Below are 18,728 nucleotides of genomic sequence, written 5' to 3'. Positions count from 1 at the left end.
ACATTTAACTGAAAAGATAATTCTAGTAATAATGTCAGATTCCTAAAAACTGCACATTAATTTGGATCTGTCTGATCTAATGCCTAGGGGATTAGTATATGGGATCATTGTTAGATTTTTATACAACAAGACAAGGACAGCTCTTTAGAACAACTGTGTTTCTTAAAAATATTATTTGCCTTCTTTTCTCCGTAGATATTCTGGTCTCTCAATTATGTACTTTTTTCTTTGATTGTTTAGTTGTCAGACAGAGAGAGGGAGAGAGAGAATTAAAAAATTATGATTTCACTGGTAACTTGCTACCCTTCATCACATGAGTAGCAAGAACTCAAACAATGTATCCACTGAGATTAATTGTAGGAAAGAAATGCTTTGAAATGCCAAACACTACTTTTTCTCAGTCTCCTATGATATTTTTCCCTTTATGAAAATAAAAAAGCAATTCATTATTTCTATTGGTTACAAAGGAATACAATTTCTTTTAATAAAATTGATGAAAGGAAATACCAAGCAGAACAATGTTTATTATGAGTTTTTAATGTTCTACAAGAAACATTTTCACAGATTTCTTTCTTGGAGCCTCACCTGTTCTTGCTGTTGGCGAGCAAGGTCCATTTGCTGCCGTTGTTTTTCAATTTGTGAGGCTGCCAGCTTTTTCTGTTCATCATGGGCAGCCAGGAGCTGCTCCCGTAAACTGATCAGCTGGGTGATCATGGTAGAGAGCTGTCGCTCTTTTTCTGCCAAGCTTTCTGGCGTACCTAAATGAGGAGGAAAGATACATTGTGAAGACAGCAGTTATTGAACAATATTCACAAAGAAATTGGGTTAAGTACCAAAGTGATTTTTCCACGTGGCAGCTTGAACATATATTTTACTAGAAATTCCCAGCATGCAGCCTTGCTATGTTCCAAGCAGTAGAGGATGTTACAAGAATTGTGAAGCAGAAGAGCAATTGAGAGCAACTATTTCTTTTTTCTGACAAGAGTAATTAATGATGTACTCTGCGATATCAAATCTCTCTTTCCCTTCCATCTAAACCTTCCCAGTGTAATGACTACTTCATGTACTACCAAATTCACATTTTGATTAACATAATTTCCCCTCAGTTGTACATTCTGAAAAAAAAATAAGCAACAAGATTCTGTATTATAAGGACAGCACTTTAATGGTTTGTTGGTCATTTATTTAAGAAGATTTCCATCCATATATAGCATGCTGTAGGAATGGTACAGCATGTGGGTCATTTATTGTCATTGAGAAATCATGGCAAAGGTAAACCTCTGTTATGGAACAAGTATACAAGGCGAGCTACACTTGTAGCCATTGAGAAATGGTTCAACCTGAGAAAATACTTTTAAAAATTCTCATTTAACTTTCAAAGTTTACTCTGCAGAGTGTTTAATTAACATGATACTACGGTACATTTATTCTTTGCACTAATGGTGCTTAGCAGTCTGTTTATGGGTAAACTGTATGGTTCTCCAAGTAAAAAGTTCACGATCCTTTTGCGAATGAAGCCAAAAAATATGCTAAATATAAACTATTTTACTTTGGCACAAATAATAATCTCAACTTACTGTAATTGAATCACACAGGTTTCTTTCCCATGTGAGCATCTCAGATCCAGAGTACTATAATGGACAAGTACAGTGAGAGCACAATACAGTGAAGAGACATTGGGAAGCAAAACAACTACTTTCTCCTGGGAAGAAAGCTCCAACTGGATTTGGAGGAAATGAGTCTTGCCAGGCCCACAGAATAAACAAGAGGTGGGGAGCAGGCCAACCAGCTAAAGATCCATGTGAGCCTGCTGGATGCCCCAAAGACATATGAAATCAGATGAGGAGGTAAGGCGATTCCTCCCTCCCACTGACTCACAGAAGACAGCTTCAGGTAAAGAGGAGCCTTAAGACTTTTTGAGGAAGGAGAAGAGAGTTGTGGGGAAGTGGGTCAAGTAAGGAATGGAAAAGCTGGCACCAGAGTGCTGAAACTACCTTCCTCCCTAGAGGAGGATGGAAGTCTTCCAGGCAAGAAGAGGCTGCCAGGTTTCAGTAGCTGCTTCTTCTCCAAGGATGGGGAAACAAACAGGATTCTATGCAGCAGGTTTGAGACTCCCAGAGACTCAACTACTTACACTATATTATTTTTGGATTAATATTATTTTTAAACGTGTAGAGGGTTTTACATTCAAACATGGTCACCAGCGGTACTCAGCTGCCACATTGATGGGCACAGGATAAAAACCTGAAGAGGCCAAGATTAGTGAAAGGATTTCAGAAATCTTCAATCTGTATTTACTGCATTTTTATGTTTTCTCTTGTAAATATTAAGAAAATCCCTTTGGAAGAAATATTCTGAAATGCTATTGTGGAAATAGTATTGTAAGGATTTTTCAAAAGATAGGTTGAAAATGTAATATGATTTTCATTTAAAGTGTTTCAAAAATGTGGCCTACATCTGATTATCTGGCTGGAAAGAGAATACAGTTACTGCATGGATTAAATCATTCTTGCTCAGCAGCCCAAAACTTCAGGGTAAAAAGGTAACTTTTTGGAAGTGCATTTCTTAATTTCAATTAATATTTATATTTAAAAGAAAAAAGCTCAAGGGCATTCTATTGTTTAATCCAATTTCTTGTGAAACTCCAGAGGGCTCGTGTGAACTTTAAAATAGTGCATCAACGCCCCAAAAGAGAATCTGGGTAAAAATGTTTAAAGTGTCTAAGTGAGTTGGAAGGCTAAATACTATTTTCAAATGTGATGTAGGCACATAGGAGCCTAAGTTTCACTGAAAATCAGAGGAATTTAGGCTCCTAAATAAAGCTGGACAAAATTTTTCAACCAAAACTTTGTTTTCTTTGCTAAAAAATGCAGATTCAGATTGACCAAAACATTTTGGGAGTTTGTGTGATTTCAATAAAAAATAGGGGAGAGGGTCAGAAATGTCAAAACAGTTCATTCTGACAGTTCCAATATGAAATATTATGATTTGCAGGCTAGATTCACAAGGGAATTTAGGCACCACTGGCATTCACAAAACTGAGGAAGACATGTCATCCACTCCATTATACCGCACTGGTTAGAGTACTTGCCTGGTAGATGGAAGTCCTGGGGCTCAAGTCCCTGTTCCAGACACAGGATTTAAACCTCTACAGCAAGGATTTGAACTCAGGTCTCCCTCTTCTCAGATGAGTGACCTAACCAACTCCTTTGTGACTATGTCACTTTTGAAAATTTTACATTGCGGCTTCAAAGTGATTTAGGTGCTTTTGAAATATGTACCCCCTAGTTAAGTTTCAATTAATAGACAGCCACCTCAAAAATACACTCCACACTGCCACGAGGAAACATATTTATCTGCCCTCCATATCCACCACTGATCTACTCCTCTACTTAATCCAGAAAGACAATTGGGAGCAACCTGCTGACTAAGATGATATTCAGACCCATTCACTGACATCTGGGGAAACCATAGCTTAAGACTTCCACATCTGTCAAGCAGCTTCTGAATTGAAATTCTGAGCCTTGATTTTAGTGTCATAAAATATTTTACATACCCAAGGCAGGCATTACAATTCCAATTTGTTACCATATTATTCTGCATGCTTTGTATTTATGTCATAATATGGTTATAAAACCAGCACACAAAATGCTTGCTAAAGCTGTGACATTTGACTATTCTGTTAGACTTAGCTGGAATGCTTGATGTAGGTATGATAGAACACAAGCATCTAAGATATCTCCTTTCCCATTCTTTTAATTCCATACAGTTGCACACTGAAGTTACAATTTCCCATTCAGAAAACAGCAGTGGTAATTGTTTTAGAAGAAAACCACATCTAAAATAATTAATCCCATTACATTATTGACCCCCACCACCAATTATTAATCCTTATTCATTCCCACACAAATGGGATAGGACTGATGACCCTAAAGCATGCTCATTGAAAATAACGAGAAGCCTATGAAACTGTGCCACATCCTAGTTGAACGCTACTTGTGGCAAGAAAGGATAAAAGATACCTGAATGTTGCGGGTGGGGGGTTAATGGCATAATTTAATTTTGGAGTGGAAAATCCTATCCATTATTTTACAGTTTAAATACTAATAAAAAACAACTTGCTAAGAATGCAGACCAGATTGAGCTGATCTAGCTGGGCCAACAGAGGTCATCAGTAGCTGTGTACCATCATCATCTGTTTCACATCCACTTACTGCAGCGAGCTACAAGATCCCTAAAATCATTACCAGTAAATAAACTCCTCTGCTGACTAATATATATATAGCTGTCTGTACAATACATTTGCCATGAAGACAGATAAAACAAAAAACTTCATATAAAAGATATCAACATACAGTAAATATGCCTGCTTTCATAAACTACTATATATTACACACGTAGCTTTCTCTCTCTGCTCTGAACTATATCTATTCTCTAACTCCAAAGACAGTGCTGCATTTTTTTCCATGGAGCTTTCCTTATCCCCAAAACACATCTGTCTTGAGTTTCGCTAAGATTTGTCAGGTGGATCAGTGCTCCCCAGGGCCTGCTCCATCTGAAGTATTTTAATTTGACTAAACACCTGATTTATTTTATCTCTCCGATGAGAAAGGCAGTTTGTCTTAATAGAGTCTGTCAGCCCACAGTCCCATTCACAGCAATTTACAGGCAGCCAGGGACGCTGGAAGAGAAGAGTGCTGTGATTCTGTATTTTATCCTCCTCCAGAAAGCACCTAAAAGCAGCTATTCACTGCTACTGCATGTGGCATTTTAGAACTGAATTAGCTTTTTATTCAAGTAACTACACTTGTTGTGAATAGCTTATCTGTAAAATTGCTACATTCACTACTGATTTTATTAACCTTTGGCTCCATCACAAAATGGTCTTCAGTTAAGAAAGACTTTTAAAATTGACACATTTTTCTTATGGGCCTTTATTTCAGTGACTTCAGATTTACTGAATTTGATCCATTGACTTCTTTACTGGTTGTATTTAAAATTTTGAGGCTCAATGGGAAGTCACTGGTATTTAAGGAAATTTTTTTAAAAAGTAAACATAACGGCAATTTTCCTCATCAAAAGTTTAGAATAAACAATAATTTATTCTTCATTGTAGACATTAAAGTATCTACCCTTCCTTGGTGTCTAATAAGCTAAATAAATAATCATAATTGTTCCATCAATTCAATTCTCCATTGTGTTCATTGATTTAACAGTGAATCTTGTACTGCTTTAAGTGTACATTGAGATAAAGTGATCAAATTGAACAGAACCAACACATCAAAGGAAAAATTGAGGAATTTTGGTCATAGGTCAATCTAACAGAGAGTAATAAAATAAAACAGCTATAAATCAACTCCAAAAGAGACCAACTAAATTTTTTTTGTCAGCTAAGATTGCACTTACAGTGTATTCTCCTTGTGGCAAAGTCCTGTCTTTCAAAATTGTTTATAAAGCTCCATGTGCATTTCTGGTGCTATAAAAAAATTATACTTTCCCAAATCTTACATTCAAATCCTTACTAAAATGTGCATAATGATATGCTGCACTTCCATCTGGAAGGCAGTGTAGCTCAGTAGACAGAGCACTGGACTGGGACTCAGGAGACCTGGCCTGCTGGGTGAATCTGGACAAGTCATTTCATCTTCATGTGTTTCAGTTTCTCCATCTGTAAAAGGTGGATAATAATCCTGTCTTCCTTTGTAAAGAGCTTGAAGAGGTGGTATACGTGAAAGGTGCTGTATAAAAGCTAAATATTATTATTATTATTATCTGTCCAGATTTCTTTAAAATGTTTGGAAAATGATTATAAACCTCATGTCCCAAAATTGTAGATACAGAGTTCATTATTTTGCAGTTTGAGAAGAGAAATTTGCTCCACTGCTTTTCCAGCACTTCTCCCACCCCTGTCATTGATCAGTCTATTTACTGGTTTATCTGCATGTCAGTGACTCTCACAAGATGACATTCCATTCTAGATTCTAGAGACACGATGGCATAGCGATAGCTGTGGGGAACAGAGAAAATAAACAGGAACAAGAAACAAAAGATTTTCAGAGCTACTGAATGTAATTTCAAACTCTGTTCTTTTGTACTCAGCAACAGAAAAAGGACAGCCCCTTTAAAAACTGTATGCTGTACCAACCCAAAAAAAGACAATAAGAAACACAGAGTGACAAACAGGCCTAGTAATTAAAATACAAAGTCCACAGAAGAGGGACTTTTTCCATTGACATCAATAGGCTTTGGATCAGGCCCTAACAGCAGGAGACTAGCAGGCTGGAATCAAAGCTTCTAATTCTCACCCTGACACTAAATCACTGAGAGTTCTTGAACAAGGCTGCCTCAGTTTCCCCAACCTGTAAAACGTGTAAATTAGCACAACAAAGTAGTTTTGTTCAATCTACAAAGTGCTTTGAGATGTTTGGATCAAAGTCTCTAGGCAGCTGCAAAGTATTATCATTTCTCTTGATTTCCATGATTAACATAGAGCCTTATAAATACCATTCTCTTTCACTCTCTGCATCTTAAACTTTTGTCTGATACATCTAAATAAAACATGAAAGCTAAGTTACAATTGCTTATGCCCCCTCTGTTTAGTGTTTTAAATAACCAGACAGTGTATTTTTAATAAGATCAACAGAAGGCAAGACAAGAAAGGAGAAGAGCGGACTTTGCCAGCAGCTACAGAAAGGCTTAAAAACACTTAACTGCAGTTCCAAAGTATCATCAACTGAAGCAATTCAACCAACAATCAAAAATGATTTTGAATCAAATTAAGCAATTTCTGCCTTTGAAAAAAGGATGTCCAATTCCCCTGGAAGTTCTAATATTTTTTAATGGACATTGTTTGAGAAGGAAAAAAACAAAAACACAGTGCCAGACATAAAGGAAAGTATATTCAATCTGAGCCGCTGGAAATAACCTGGTTAAACCATTCATTCTGTCTAACACCACAGTCTGCAGCACACATCAGATGGGCTGTGATGTCTCTACTTCACAGGCTCTCTGTCCAGCATTTAGCATTTACACTTTTTTGATTGGGTCACCTTTTAAATGCCACAAAATAGGGCAGCAGAAGTCAACAAAAATAAACAGGGAAAACAGAAGAAAGTAACAATTGAATGGAAAGGCTTCTGAGATAAAAGTCAGTTTGTGGTGGCTGCCTGAAGAAGGAGCCCCCTTCCCAGCACGAGCATCTAATTTGAGTTCTAACTCCAACAGCAGTTTAAAAAGCTTTCCGCTCTAAAGGGCCCCAAGTGCATCATAAAGATAAAAGATTTCAGTACAAAACAACCACAAAGACCTCTATTATCTTATCGGTCTTTGGTTACCACAGCCTAACCAATATGACTAAGTTCTAAAAGACTCTTTTTTATACAAACACCAGAATACTGGAATTTCTTTATTTCATGATCAGTTAGCGATTGTGTGTGCTCCCATATGCTACTGTCCAGTCCTCAGTCAATAAAAAGTTTTATAAATGCTGCTGTTGTGCTTTATAGCATCCAAATGCAGAAGGCAACAGAGCAAACGTCCAGCAAGCAAACCACACAGGCTAGCATCTTTAGTGAAGGTGTGAGATTCCCCCGACCCTCACATGAAAGCAATTCCTAATGTAACCCAACAATAAAATAAAATAAAATCCTGTGTGTATAAACAAGACTGGAAGATGTGTGAAATAATTTACGAAATCATAATTTAGTGCAAATTCTGTCAGATTAATATAGATTATCTCCAAAAAGTGGCTTAAGAAAGCTCTACTCATGATGTGGTCCAAAATGCTTAACTGATGATCTGCAGGATTCTGCCGTACTCCCAGATGTGCTTAACACCAGATGCCTAGCACATTTCAGATGTTGGTGAACCAAAAGCAGTGTGGTTTGGAGAAACAGAGTGTATTAACACAATGCATAACTCAGTAGTAACCTGCGGTCTGAAAATCATTTTAAGAGTTACATTTTGATCTGCTTAAAATGTGTTTTCACCCCCATACTGTTCTAGGCTGGCTATCTATATTACAGGGAGCAGTATGGGAGGACAAGAAGCCTCCACAGGATCATTATGACCCACCCTCCCAACCACACACACACACGTGTATGTAGGTGGGGAGTGGACAGGGAAAGCATCACAATTACAGGGCTAGCTGCACTTTTGTCCCCTGTCTGGTATCTCTAAGAGCACCCCTTCAGGTGTCAGGCCTTGTGCTTTTAGCTATCCTGGAACAGTATTCCATAATTCTTCCATTCTTACCAGGCCATGGCCTACAGTACCCTGTAGGTCAACCATGCTTGCCTAGCAGATCGTACTGAGATTAGGAACCTGGGGCTTTTGCATTCGTGAGTCTGTGACTAATGGGGTATGGTGATAAAACATCCTTCTTAAACCAAGTACTGTGTATGGTGAAGCATTTGGAGGGGGGGGGAATATGATTTAAAGAGAGTCTTCACAAATGTTTCTCTTCCCTAACCTAGATAGTGACCTCGGAAGGCCTAACTTTTTCAGACGCTCCCAACAAGTGTCTGTGTCTCAGCCTGGCTCCCCCAAATGACTACCCCTCCCCTTGAGAAAGTGGTCCTTTGTAAACCCGCTGCATTCTTTCAATCTCCTGTGTTTGCAGGCCTTTTCCTGTCCTGACATTGTCTCTTAACTATCAAGTTTTTGCTGAAAAGTGGCTTATCTGGTGCCACTCTTTTTCCTTCCTGCTTGTATTTCCCAGCAGCCCCCTTTTTAAACTAAACCAATAAATTCATACCATGACCATCCCAATAACCAGACAATAGTAATCTCTTATTACAGAACAGCTCCAAAACCATCAGAGGACGTAACCTGTACAAAGTATAGGGCCAGCTCACATTACTTTCCCCCAGGTGACTCTCTGAGTCACAGACTGGTCCCTGATCTGCTCCTTGGGTAGCAAAACTAAGCACTGCCCCATACTTAGGTCTGTGGCAAAGACACAATTGAGCCCTAAAAGAAAATCAATTTCAGGAGTGTAATTGTTCCTGGCCTTAGGGGTAATGTGATATGTCCATAGCCTCTCCAGATAGTAGCCACAAGGGAAAAGGCTGAATATTTGTATTTTTATCCAAATGGCATCTTAAAAAGTTCACACACACACACATACAAATGCTTGAACACTATTTTAGACAATCCTTAAAGCACTTCGGCTCCATTAATATACTTGGGCAGTTTCAGGCAATTATACAAACCTACTTCATATGTTCTATGCTATTTAAAAGAAAACTACCCCTTTTTTCCCATAGTGGCCCTCAGAAATTCCAGAAAATGTATTCATCCATGTACATGCAACCAGTAGGAAAACGAGTTGCTGAATTAATTATTCTGAAAGTTTTACAAAAGTAGAGATTTAGAGTTGTGAATGGCTAGTTTGACGAGGTAAATGATTTCAGAAATGGTTTGTATCTGTTCAATGGGCTCAGTTTGGAATCTGTGTGAAAAAAATGTGTCAACAATGAAGGGAAACAGAAATACGCATCAGACTTTCCAACTAAACCTCAGTAAACCTGTTCTTCCTAAGTTAGAGGATGATGAGAAAAGGAAAGGCCACAGGCAGAGAGTAGTGTGAATAGTGATTTAAAGACAAACACTGAAAATAAGAGGTCGAAAGGGAAAGAGAAGCAAGGAATTTTGACCAGTAGCTCTGAAGAATGTAGCCTAGGACACCGCATTGGTAATCCAGATAAAATGAACAGGATGGTGTTGCATTTGAAACAATAATTATTAAGAATACAGACAAGAATTAGAAAAACAACAGTTGCCTGTATTACATATATAAGATTTAATTCCAAGAAGCTTAAAATAAGCAAGCAAGATAAGCGGAAGGAAGTTTAGTTATTAGGGTGCTAACTTGAGATGTGGGAGACCCACGTACAATTCACTGCTCTGTCAGACTTCCTGTGTGATCGTGGGCAAGTCACTTAGTCTCTCAGTTCCTATCTATAAAAAGGGGATAACAATACTTCCTTACCTCATAGGGTTGTTGTGAGGATAAATACACTAATGACTGTGAAGCACTCAGATAATGGGGTAATGCGGGACAGAAAATTCCCTAAGATAGATGGAGAGGAAGAATTCCAATGTCTGTTTTTGCTAAAATTTCACCCATTAATGCTCTCCAGCAGGACATCAAATTACAAATATTTCATCATCCGAATGACGTTTACCTGCTGTTTGTGAAATCAATAGCATTATACAAACTAATCCTTTTCATGGGTCTCAAATACACATCACGTTGATTCCAGGATAAGAGCTATGAGAAGCAGGGCACAGGATGATTTGAAGAACGATGGAGGATTTCCATTTATTGTAGTCCATGTGATAAGCAATAACACAAGTAAAAAGAAATTCCATAAAGTAGATCATTTTAAGGTCCTGGAAAGAAAACTAACAATTAGATGATGAAGGTGTGGGGGGTTTTTTCATTCTCAATTAATTGGGATTATCCAGCAATAGTGGCTGGTCAAGTACCTTGCTCTCTTCCACCTTTAAGCATATAAATATTTGGAAAAGTAATACGGTAACTATATAGATAATTTATTCATTACATATACTTTATAATATTTATATTTGTATTAAATGTATAGTAACAGGTCAAGATAGATTAGGTATTAAATACACTTGATTGTGATGTTCACAGCTGAAAACTGATATACTGTGTGGAGAAAATTCTGCCCTTTATTACATCTCTTCAACCTCATTAAAGTCAATACATTTGCACAGGTGTAACTGGAGAGCAGAATTCATTTTTTTGCCAAATGCGCTATTTCTAGTTCACTGTATGTTTGGAAGCACGCACACACAAACAAACATACAGACAGGAGTAAATAATATGTAAAGAAAAGGCTGGTAAGGAAAGGCTCTATCAATGGACTATGTTGATTCAAAAAACCAAGCTACTAAAGGTAGTGTAGCTGGAAATGTTAAAGAATTAATGAACAGGAAATCTATCACACCGGTATAACTGTCACCTTCAGAGAGTTAAAATTAAACTGTGGGAACAAACAAATGATACTCCATGGTACACTGTGGCATAAACAAGAGTCAATTACATTGACTATTCCAGCAACTGCAAGATAAAAATAGACTTACTGGACTCAATCTTCAGCTGTGTCTAATAAGTGACAGGCACTGGTAAAGGGAAAAGACACAAGAGCAATTTGTGGCTAGCAGCTCCTGGGGCCAATTCTATGTTGTCCCTGTCCCTATCATAGTTTAGAGCAGTTTCATGGTAAACTAACCTGGGCCAGCTATGGTCCCAAGACGCCAGTATGCCAGCTGGGAACTACCGGAGAGCAGCTGGCTTGCTGGCTCATTTGTGTCACTGGGGCTGTGAAGAGGAGCTGTCCCAATATCACTTGTAATTTACATCAGAAGGTACAAAAGATTTAAGGGCCTGAGGGTAAAAAGACTGCTCTACAATGTCATCAAATATACCTCTCTGAGATGGGAGGGCTGCTGGATACAAGACAGGGGCAGCACCAGGATGCCAGAAGTTCCAATAGTAAAGATGGCAGAACTTCTGGAACTTTATACAGTGTAAAGTAACATTAAATATATAGGGTTGACCATTCTGCCCCAACACACAGCACTGTGTCTGTACCGCTGCCAGGATCATTAAGGTACCCTCCACTAGTTTTATGACTGAAGGTGAAATCTTGAGCTAAAAATATACATAATCAAACTTCCCTTTATTATTGGAAACCACCCTAACTCATTCCTTAATCACAAACCATCGCAGGGCTATGTTACAGCTTCTTTAAGGAGATACAACAAAGTAGTAAAAAGGTTTAAAAACCTACACCTTTTACTTTTCATGACTGGTTCCACATCAATAGCCTTATTCTTCAACTTTCAGCTTCAGAATGCTGTAAGCTGCCACACAGCAAGAGAAAGGGAGTTTCATCTGGGAATGTGGGACATCCAATATATACAGCACTTTTCCTTTTGAAGCCTGGGCCTCAAGTATTGCGTGTACAGGGGGGCGAAGGGGCGGGAGCTTGTCTTTTATTCAAATGTTCAAACACCAAGATCAGTAAAGTAGTGGCTGAAAGAGCGGAGATGTTAATCCTAACATTGGTCAAACTTCCCAGTAACAACCATAATGTTAATAATACTTGTCATAGCTAACAAATTGATCTTTTACTATATTGACTCACTTTTTTTTTTAATTCCATTAGAACCACTTACTCCATGGTCCTGAATCACCTCTCACACCATTTTTACTCTGGTATAGCTCTTCAGTGGTAGTACTCCTCATTTACACACCACTGTGAGAGAAGAATTGATCCCCACACTCCCATCTTTCTATTACCTCTACTGTCCCAATATAGGATATATCACAGTAGGTCAGATCAGTGGGCCACTTCATCCAGTATCCTGTCTCTGGCCCTGATTCAATGCCCATTAAAGTCAACAGGAAACCTTCCCTTGACTTCAGCGGGCTTTGGATCAGGGCCTCTGACAACAGTCCGTAGCAGATGCTTCAGATAAAGATGCAAGAAGCCCTGTTGTGGATAATTTTGGAATAACAGATTATTAATAACTTGCCTAAATAGAAAGTTTCTTCCTAACCCCATCAGTTAGCGATTGGCTTATGGCCTGAAGCATTAAGGTCTATGTAGCTTATTTAAAAATAAATTCTAAGTGTGGCTCTTCTCGTTATTCATGTAAGTGTCTTAGCCTTTTGGGCACCTACTAAACTCTTACCACAAGAATTTATTGAGGTTAATGAGTTCCATGGGTCAATTATGCATGGGGTGGGAGGAGTTAGGGTAGGACAGAAGGATTTCCTTCAATCAGTTTTAAACATGTAGCCTTTCAGTTTCACCGAATATCCCCTTTTTCCTGTATTATGGGAAAGCTCATTAGGATCACCTGTTTTACGTTCTCTATAAAAACCTTTATTTTATGTTACTCCGTTATACCCCCCAACCTCTTATCTGAACCAGCTAACCCAATCTTTTCAAAATCTCTCTTCTGATGGAAGTAGTTTCTTGCCTCTAATCATTTTTCTCTCTGGACCCATTCTACTTCTGTGATATATTTTTTAAGACAGGGTAGCTAGAACTGAATTCTTTTTTCCAGATGGGAGCTTTCTATATATAATATATATATATATATATATATATATATGGCATTATAATGTTTTCTATCCTATCTTTATACTTTCTAACATTTTGTTTGCTTCGCTGACCACTGATGTTCACTAAGCAGAACCCACCTACAAAAGACACCATGTCTTTTTCATGAGCGATTAGTTAGTAACACTCCAGATATTCAAAATCAGATGGGAAAAAGCCCTAGAAAATAAGAGAATAATCCTGCACCAGCTGAGTGCTTGTGCCTTTGCCTTGGTGTGGAGGGAGTGTATGTCTTAGGAGCTCTTATCCACCTCTAATTTCTATGATTCTATATTCTAAAATCTACAAGACAGAAACCTTCTTTGTTGTAACTTCTACTTTTAGATGTGCTTCTTCAATCTGTAGGTTTATTTCTTTTGTTTTTACGTAATGATAGGTAGTGCACCCTTTGGAATTACAATGCTGAGAGTCAGAAATGATGACAGTCTGGTTTAACTAAGATCTTATCACCAACATACAAAGATTAGGAGTTTTTTGGAGGAAAATATGTAAATGAAGATTTCAGGATTGATTTTGAAATTGCTCCATTTCTTTGATTATTCTTTCATAGTTCAGTATAGCTGGATAAAAATATTCTGTTTCCATGTTCAACTTTGACTTGTACAAGTGATTTCTGGGTAACATAGTACTCTTTAAAATGAATCTTATATTTTTAGACTGTAAACATGAAATATCCCCAAGTGATCTGTAAAATTTTTCATTCTTTTGCATCTGGTATGTATCATTATTAGGGCACAATGACAATGAATGCTGGTCTGGGAGGAAAAGCTCCCTAATTAAAATACATATGCAGAACCACAGGACTGTGCTATTTAATAAGGTAACTTTGGAAGGTGAACTGTATATCTAAATAAACTGATAAAGGTAGAAAAAAGTGAGTTTAATACCTTATTTGAAGAATGGAACTCATCTGAATTATTTTCAATTCATTTTTCTTGTGTAAGTAATGCCACTGATAATGACTCATGATTTCCTTAGATTCTATTTGCCCTGAATAAAACCAGCTTATGGAGTATAACATGTTTTTGCCATATGTTTTAGTTGTCTAGTTCATTATACAGAAGGTATTGGTAACAGTTAGCTAAAGGAAACTAAAAAAGGTTTAGGTATTATTTCATATCCTTATAATAGAAAAAGATACCATTATCTCAACGACATACTTTACAAATACTGCTGGAAAAGAAGTCTCAATACCATATTTTTAGACACTAGATCCTTCATATATGTTAAGCTTACTGGTTTTAAAATGTGAGCTGCAGAAAAGGAACTTTTTTTTCAGATGCCATTGTTTAATTTTGTTATAAAGTTTGCTCAGCAAATAATGTGACTCTTCTTTCTTTGTTTGTTCTACATTTTGAAAAACAATTTCCCTTTCAATTTTTGTAGATCCATTAAGAGCATGATGGTCAGAAAGTTGAGGCCTGAAGTCCACACACCTTTTGTGCATGCACTTGCAGTAGGTAAGCATGCAATACAGGTGCAAAAATGCATCAAGACCTTAGATTTCTGAGAATCGGATACTAATTCTGTTTTCCAGAGGACAAAATCTGGGCATGTGACAAAGAAAGAATCCTCCCCACCACACAAACAAAGAAGCCATTCCATAGCTGCTACTGGGATGCAAAAGTCCCTGAAGCTATTGCACTATACCGCTCTGTGATAGGCCAGGCAGTGGATTCACACAGTAATAGATCAGCTAGATCCATCATGCCTCTCTACATCCCAAAACAATCCCTTCGCACAAGGACTAGGAATGCTCCAGGAACCTTCCTCAGTTCCCTAAAACACAACAGAACTGCAGTAATTCTACTGCATCTAAGATCCACAGTACACACAGGGTAAAGGATAGCAGTTGCTCCCATGAAATTTATTTCTGGTTTCCAATTTCTTACAGTTACTTTTTATTTCCTTGTTAAATAAGGTATTTCTAGTTAGCACTTATTAGCTGCACCACTCAGAAATGTCTAAATATAAATACAGTTAATATTAGATAGTACTGCAAGATTTATATACTTTAAATAAAAACTTTAATTTTGATCTTAATTACATGTTCATCTTTCACGTCTTACAAATACAAACAAGTATATCAATGAAAAACTTGTATTTGCCTCTAGAGATTTTTATTGCCTCTGGTTATACGGAATGAAGAAGTGAAGTTTATTGCAAAGCAAGGACATTAGCATACCCTGTCTATCAAAAAAACCATAGAGAGGAAACTTCCTACTTTAGAGGAGACAATTTAGTCAAAAGCCCTTGATATGTAGGAAGACAATAACATTTTACACATTTAGAATACGCAATATATAGGACTTTATCCAAAGCCCAGTGAAGTCAATAGAAGGACTTTCATTGACTTCAGTGGACTTTAAATCAGGCTCATAGATAGCATGCAGTGAACATTAGTAGTAGCATTAGGTGGTCAAACAAAGAAGGCTTTAGACTTGTAAACCTCCAGATCCTTCTAAATCTTATTCAAAATTGTATTATTATTGTCATAAATATAAAGGGAAGGGTAAACACCTTTAAAATCCCTCCTGGCCAGAGGAAAAATCCTTTCACCTGTAAAGGGTTAAGAAGCTAGGATAACCTCGCTGGCACCTGACCAAAATGATCAATGAGGAGACAAGATACTTTCAAAAGCTGGGAGGAGGGAGAAAAACAAAGGATCTGGGTCTGTCTGTGTGATGCTTTTGCCGGGGACAGAACGGGAATGGAATCTTAGTACTTAGTAAGTAATCTAGCTAGATATGTGTTAGATTATGATTTCTTTAAATGGCTGAGAAATTAAGTTGTGCTGAATAGAATGAATATTCCTGTCTGTGTGTCTTTTAGTAACTTAAGGTTTTGCCTAGAGGGATTCTCTATGTTTTGAATCTAATTACCCTGTAAGGTATTTGCCATTCTGATTTTACAGAGGTGATTCTTTTTACTGTTTCTTCTATTAAAATATTTCTTTTCAAGAACTGAATGCTTTTTTCATTGTTCTAAGATCCAAGGGTTTGGGTCTGTGGTCACCTATGCAAATTGGTGAGGATTTTTGCCAAACCTTCCCCAGGAAGTGGGGTGCAAGGATTGGGATGATTTTGGGGGGAAAGACGTTTCCAAACAACGTTTTCCCAATAAACCCAGATAAACGTTTGGTGGTGGCAGTGGAAGTCCAGGGCAAAGGGTAAAATAGTTTGTACCTTGGGAAAGCTTTAACCTAAGCTGGTAAAAGTAAACTTAGGAGGTTTTCATGCAGGTCCCCACATCTGTACCCTAGAGTTCAGAGTGGGGAAGGAACCTTGACAATTATAGTTTAAGACATTTCTAATCTGCTAAACATAATATGCTGTCCTGTAAGACCACCTCAGCAGAGCAACTTATTACTGCAAAAAAATGGAATATTACAAAACCTTCTGAAATTGTCAGAATCTCGTTGTATGAATGAGTTAAAAAATTGCTTGTGTGTTTTCCCAAGTTTTATAAACAACAGAGGAATTTTCAACCCTCGTAAGTGAATGCACCCCCAATCAAACCAGAATTCCTAGGAAACACTGCAAAATTATTGACCCAGTTTCTTAACTACATATACAAACTCCCAAATCACGTTAGTCAGAGCAACAAAGAGATAGCCTACATTTACAGACCAAAGTTCCACCCATGTTCTAACAGTATTCTGGTCTAATTATACTCCAAACCACAGGCATGAGTACATTTAGCCAGATGTTTCTAGGAAGCAACTAAAAAATAGAATTGGGAATTTTTAAAATTCAATATATTCCTACACCAAACTGATCACAAACCAAAACATTTAACACAATCATTTACTATGAAGTCACTTGGAATTAAACTGCTCAAAACCTTAAACCAGAAAACTTTATTAGGTTGTTTTGATACATCTGCATTTACAGAAATGCTCTACAGATGAGATATAAACACTGAGTGAAATACAAATATGAACCATTCAAAAGAGTTAATGTAATGTAATATTAGAAAGTCTAGGCTTTTGGCCTAAGTGGCCACCATCTACAGTACTCTGCACCTCAGAGTACAACTGGAAACACCAAACCAAGCCGGGAAATGAGGCATCCCATTGTGATATTTCTCCAATTCTAAACACCATAAAGATGCTGGAATGCATTTAGGAGAAACAGAGACACCAAATCCCATTTCTTCTTCAAGCCTCAAGACCCAGTCCTAGATTAAAGCTGCATTTCCTTGATTTATTTGCACAGCGAACATTGTTTCCTTGTTATTTTGCCTCTTACAGCACTGAACCTAACAAAACAGGATAAGACAGACAGACAGACAGAAAGAGGAGAAAACTATGAAATGCCCTATGAAATGCCCTCCAACTCATTTTGTACAAAGTATGTGCTATGTTTTGATCAACGTATTTATTGTAGCTGGAAGTAAATCTTCATGAGACACAATTTTCTTGAAAGTTACACTGAGTGTAATTGGGAAGCTGAAGCATCAATCTTTCTTTTTCACCCAATCAGCCAAGAGGTTGATTGGGGTTGCAGAAGAATTTTGTATTTCCACAATGTGCTTTAGAGCCATCTTCTTTCTCTCTGAGGGTTATGTAGCATGCTGAACACTCATTCACAGGAAATGTAGCTTAGAAATTCTCAGTAAAACTGTCAAAAGTATCAAAGTGACTTAGGCACCTACGGCCCATTTTCAAAAGTGACTTAGGCACTTTGGAGCCCAAGCCCTAGATTTTTAAAGGCATTTAGACATTTAAAGATACAGATAGGCATCTGGTGGGGTTTTCAAAAGTAACCAGACATCTAACTTCCATTGGTTTCAAGAGTTTTCATACCATTAGACAAGAACACATTCTTCCCTGTACAGATTCTTGAAGCCATTGTCGAGTCATGTATCTTATTCAACGTACTCTTTTGCACTATTGTTAATATTGGTTCATTCATTTCTTCCTTTAATTTTCATTCTCACTCTTCACTTGCAGCATAAAGTAGTGGCCCTGAGAGTTGAGATTTGTCTGGAGAATTTGTGAGATTCTCACTGAAAGTGATAATGTCAGCATAAAAGAAATCTCCAAAGTTTCCTATCAAGTTCAAGACTCTGCCTTTCAGTTGTTTTTACGGCATAATCACCAAACGATTCCAAAATGATATAATCACAATATTGCGTTATCAAAGAAGAAAAAAATGGCTGAATGAAGCTGATGTTGAAGAGCTGCTGAAAGGTTTGGAATAATTACATATCACTTTGCTAAACCATTTCAACAGTTTGGCACTAATTGGAACCTTTTTTGGCAGCCTCACCCAAGACAACAAAAATGAAATGTGTTCAGAGGTATATAACCATCTCATTCCTAGGCTCTTCCATGAATGTTTCAATGCATACTTGTGGGGTAGTGTAGAGAAGTCTGCTGCTGCCTGGGCTGTATAATTTACTGCCCTGTTCCTGCACAATGTTTTGTGCTGGTGCCCCACTGAAGTCAATGGGTTCCATGTAGATTCAAGAATCCACACAAGCAGAGCAGTCTGCAAGACTGGGGTCAGGATAGGTAAAGAAAAGACTTCAGTCTCCACAGACATCCATCTGGCGCCTTTC

The 18,728-nt window shown here is 37.6% G+C and overlaps 1 protein-coding gene across 27 annotated transcripts in view; it reads right to left on the bottom strand.

The window, feature by feature from the left end:
* Nucleotides 1-18,728, bottom strand: part of SOX6 (SRY-box transcription factor 6) — a 449,851-nt gene that overhangs the window by 172,759 nt on the left and 258,364 nt on the right. For all 27 annotated transcript variants that reach the window (XM_077818342.1, XM_077818361.1, XM_077818360.1 and 24 more), the window contains one exon: nt 586-758. In XM_077818342.1, coding sequence (XP_077674468.1) covers nt 586-758 — 173 coding nt within the window. The remainder of the gene's footprint in view (nt 1-585; nt 759-18,728) is intronic.

Source organism: Eretmochelys imbricata, chromosome 6 (assembly GCF_965152235.1).
Source record: "Eretmochelys imbricata isolate rEreImb1 chromosome 6, rEreImb1.hap1, whole genome shotgun sequence".
Lineage (NCBI taxonomy): Eukaryota > Metazoa > Chordata > Testudines > Cheloniidae > Eretmochelys > Eretmochelys imbricata.
This window is presented reverse-complemented; position numbering and strand designations above follow the sequence as displayed.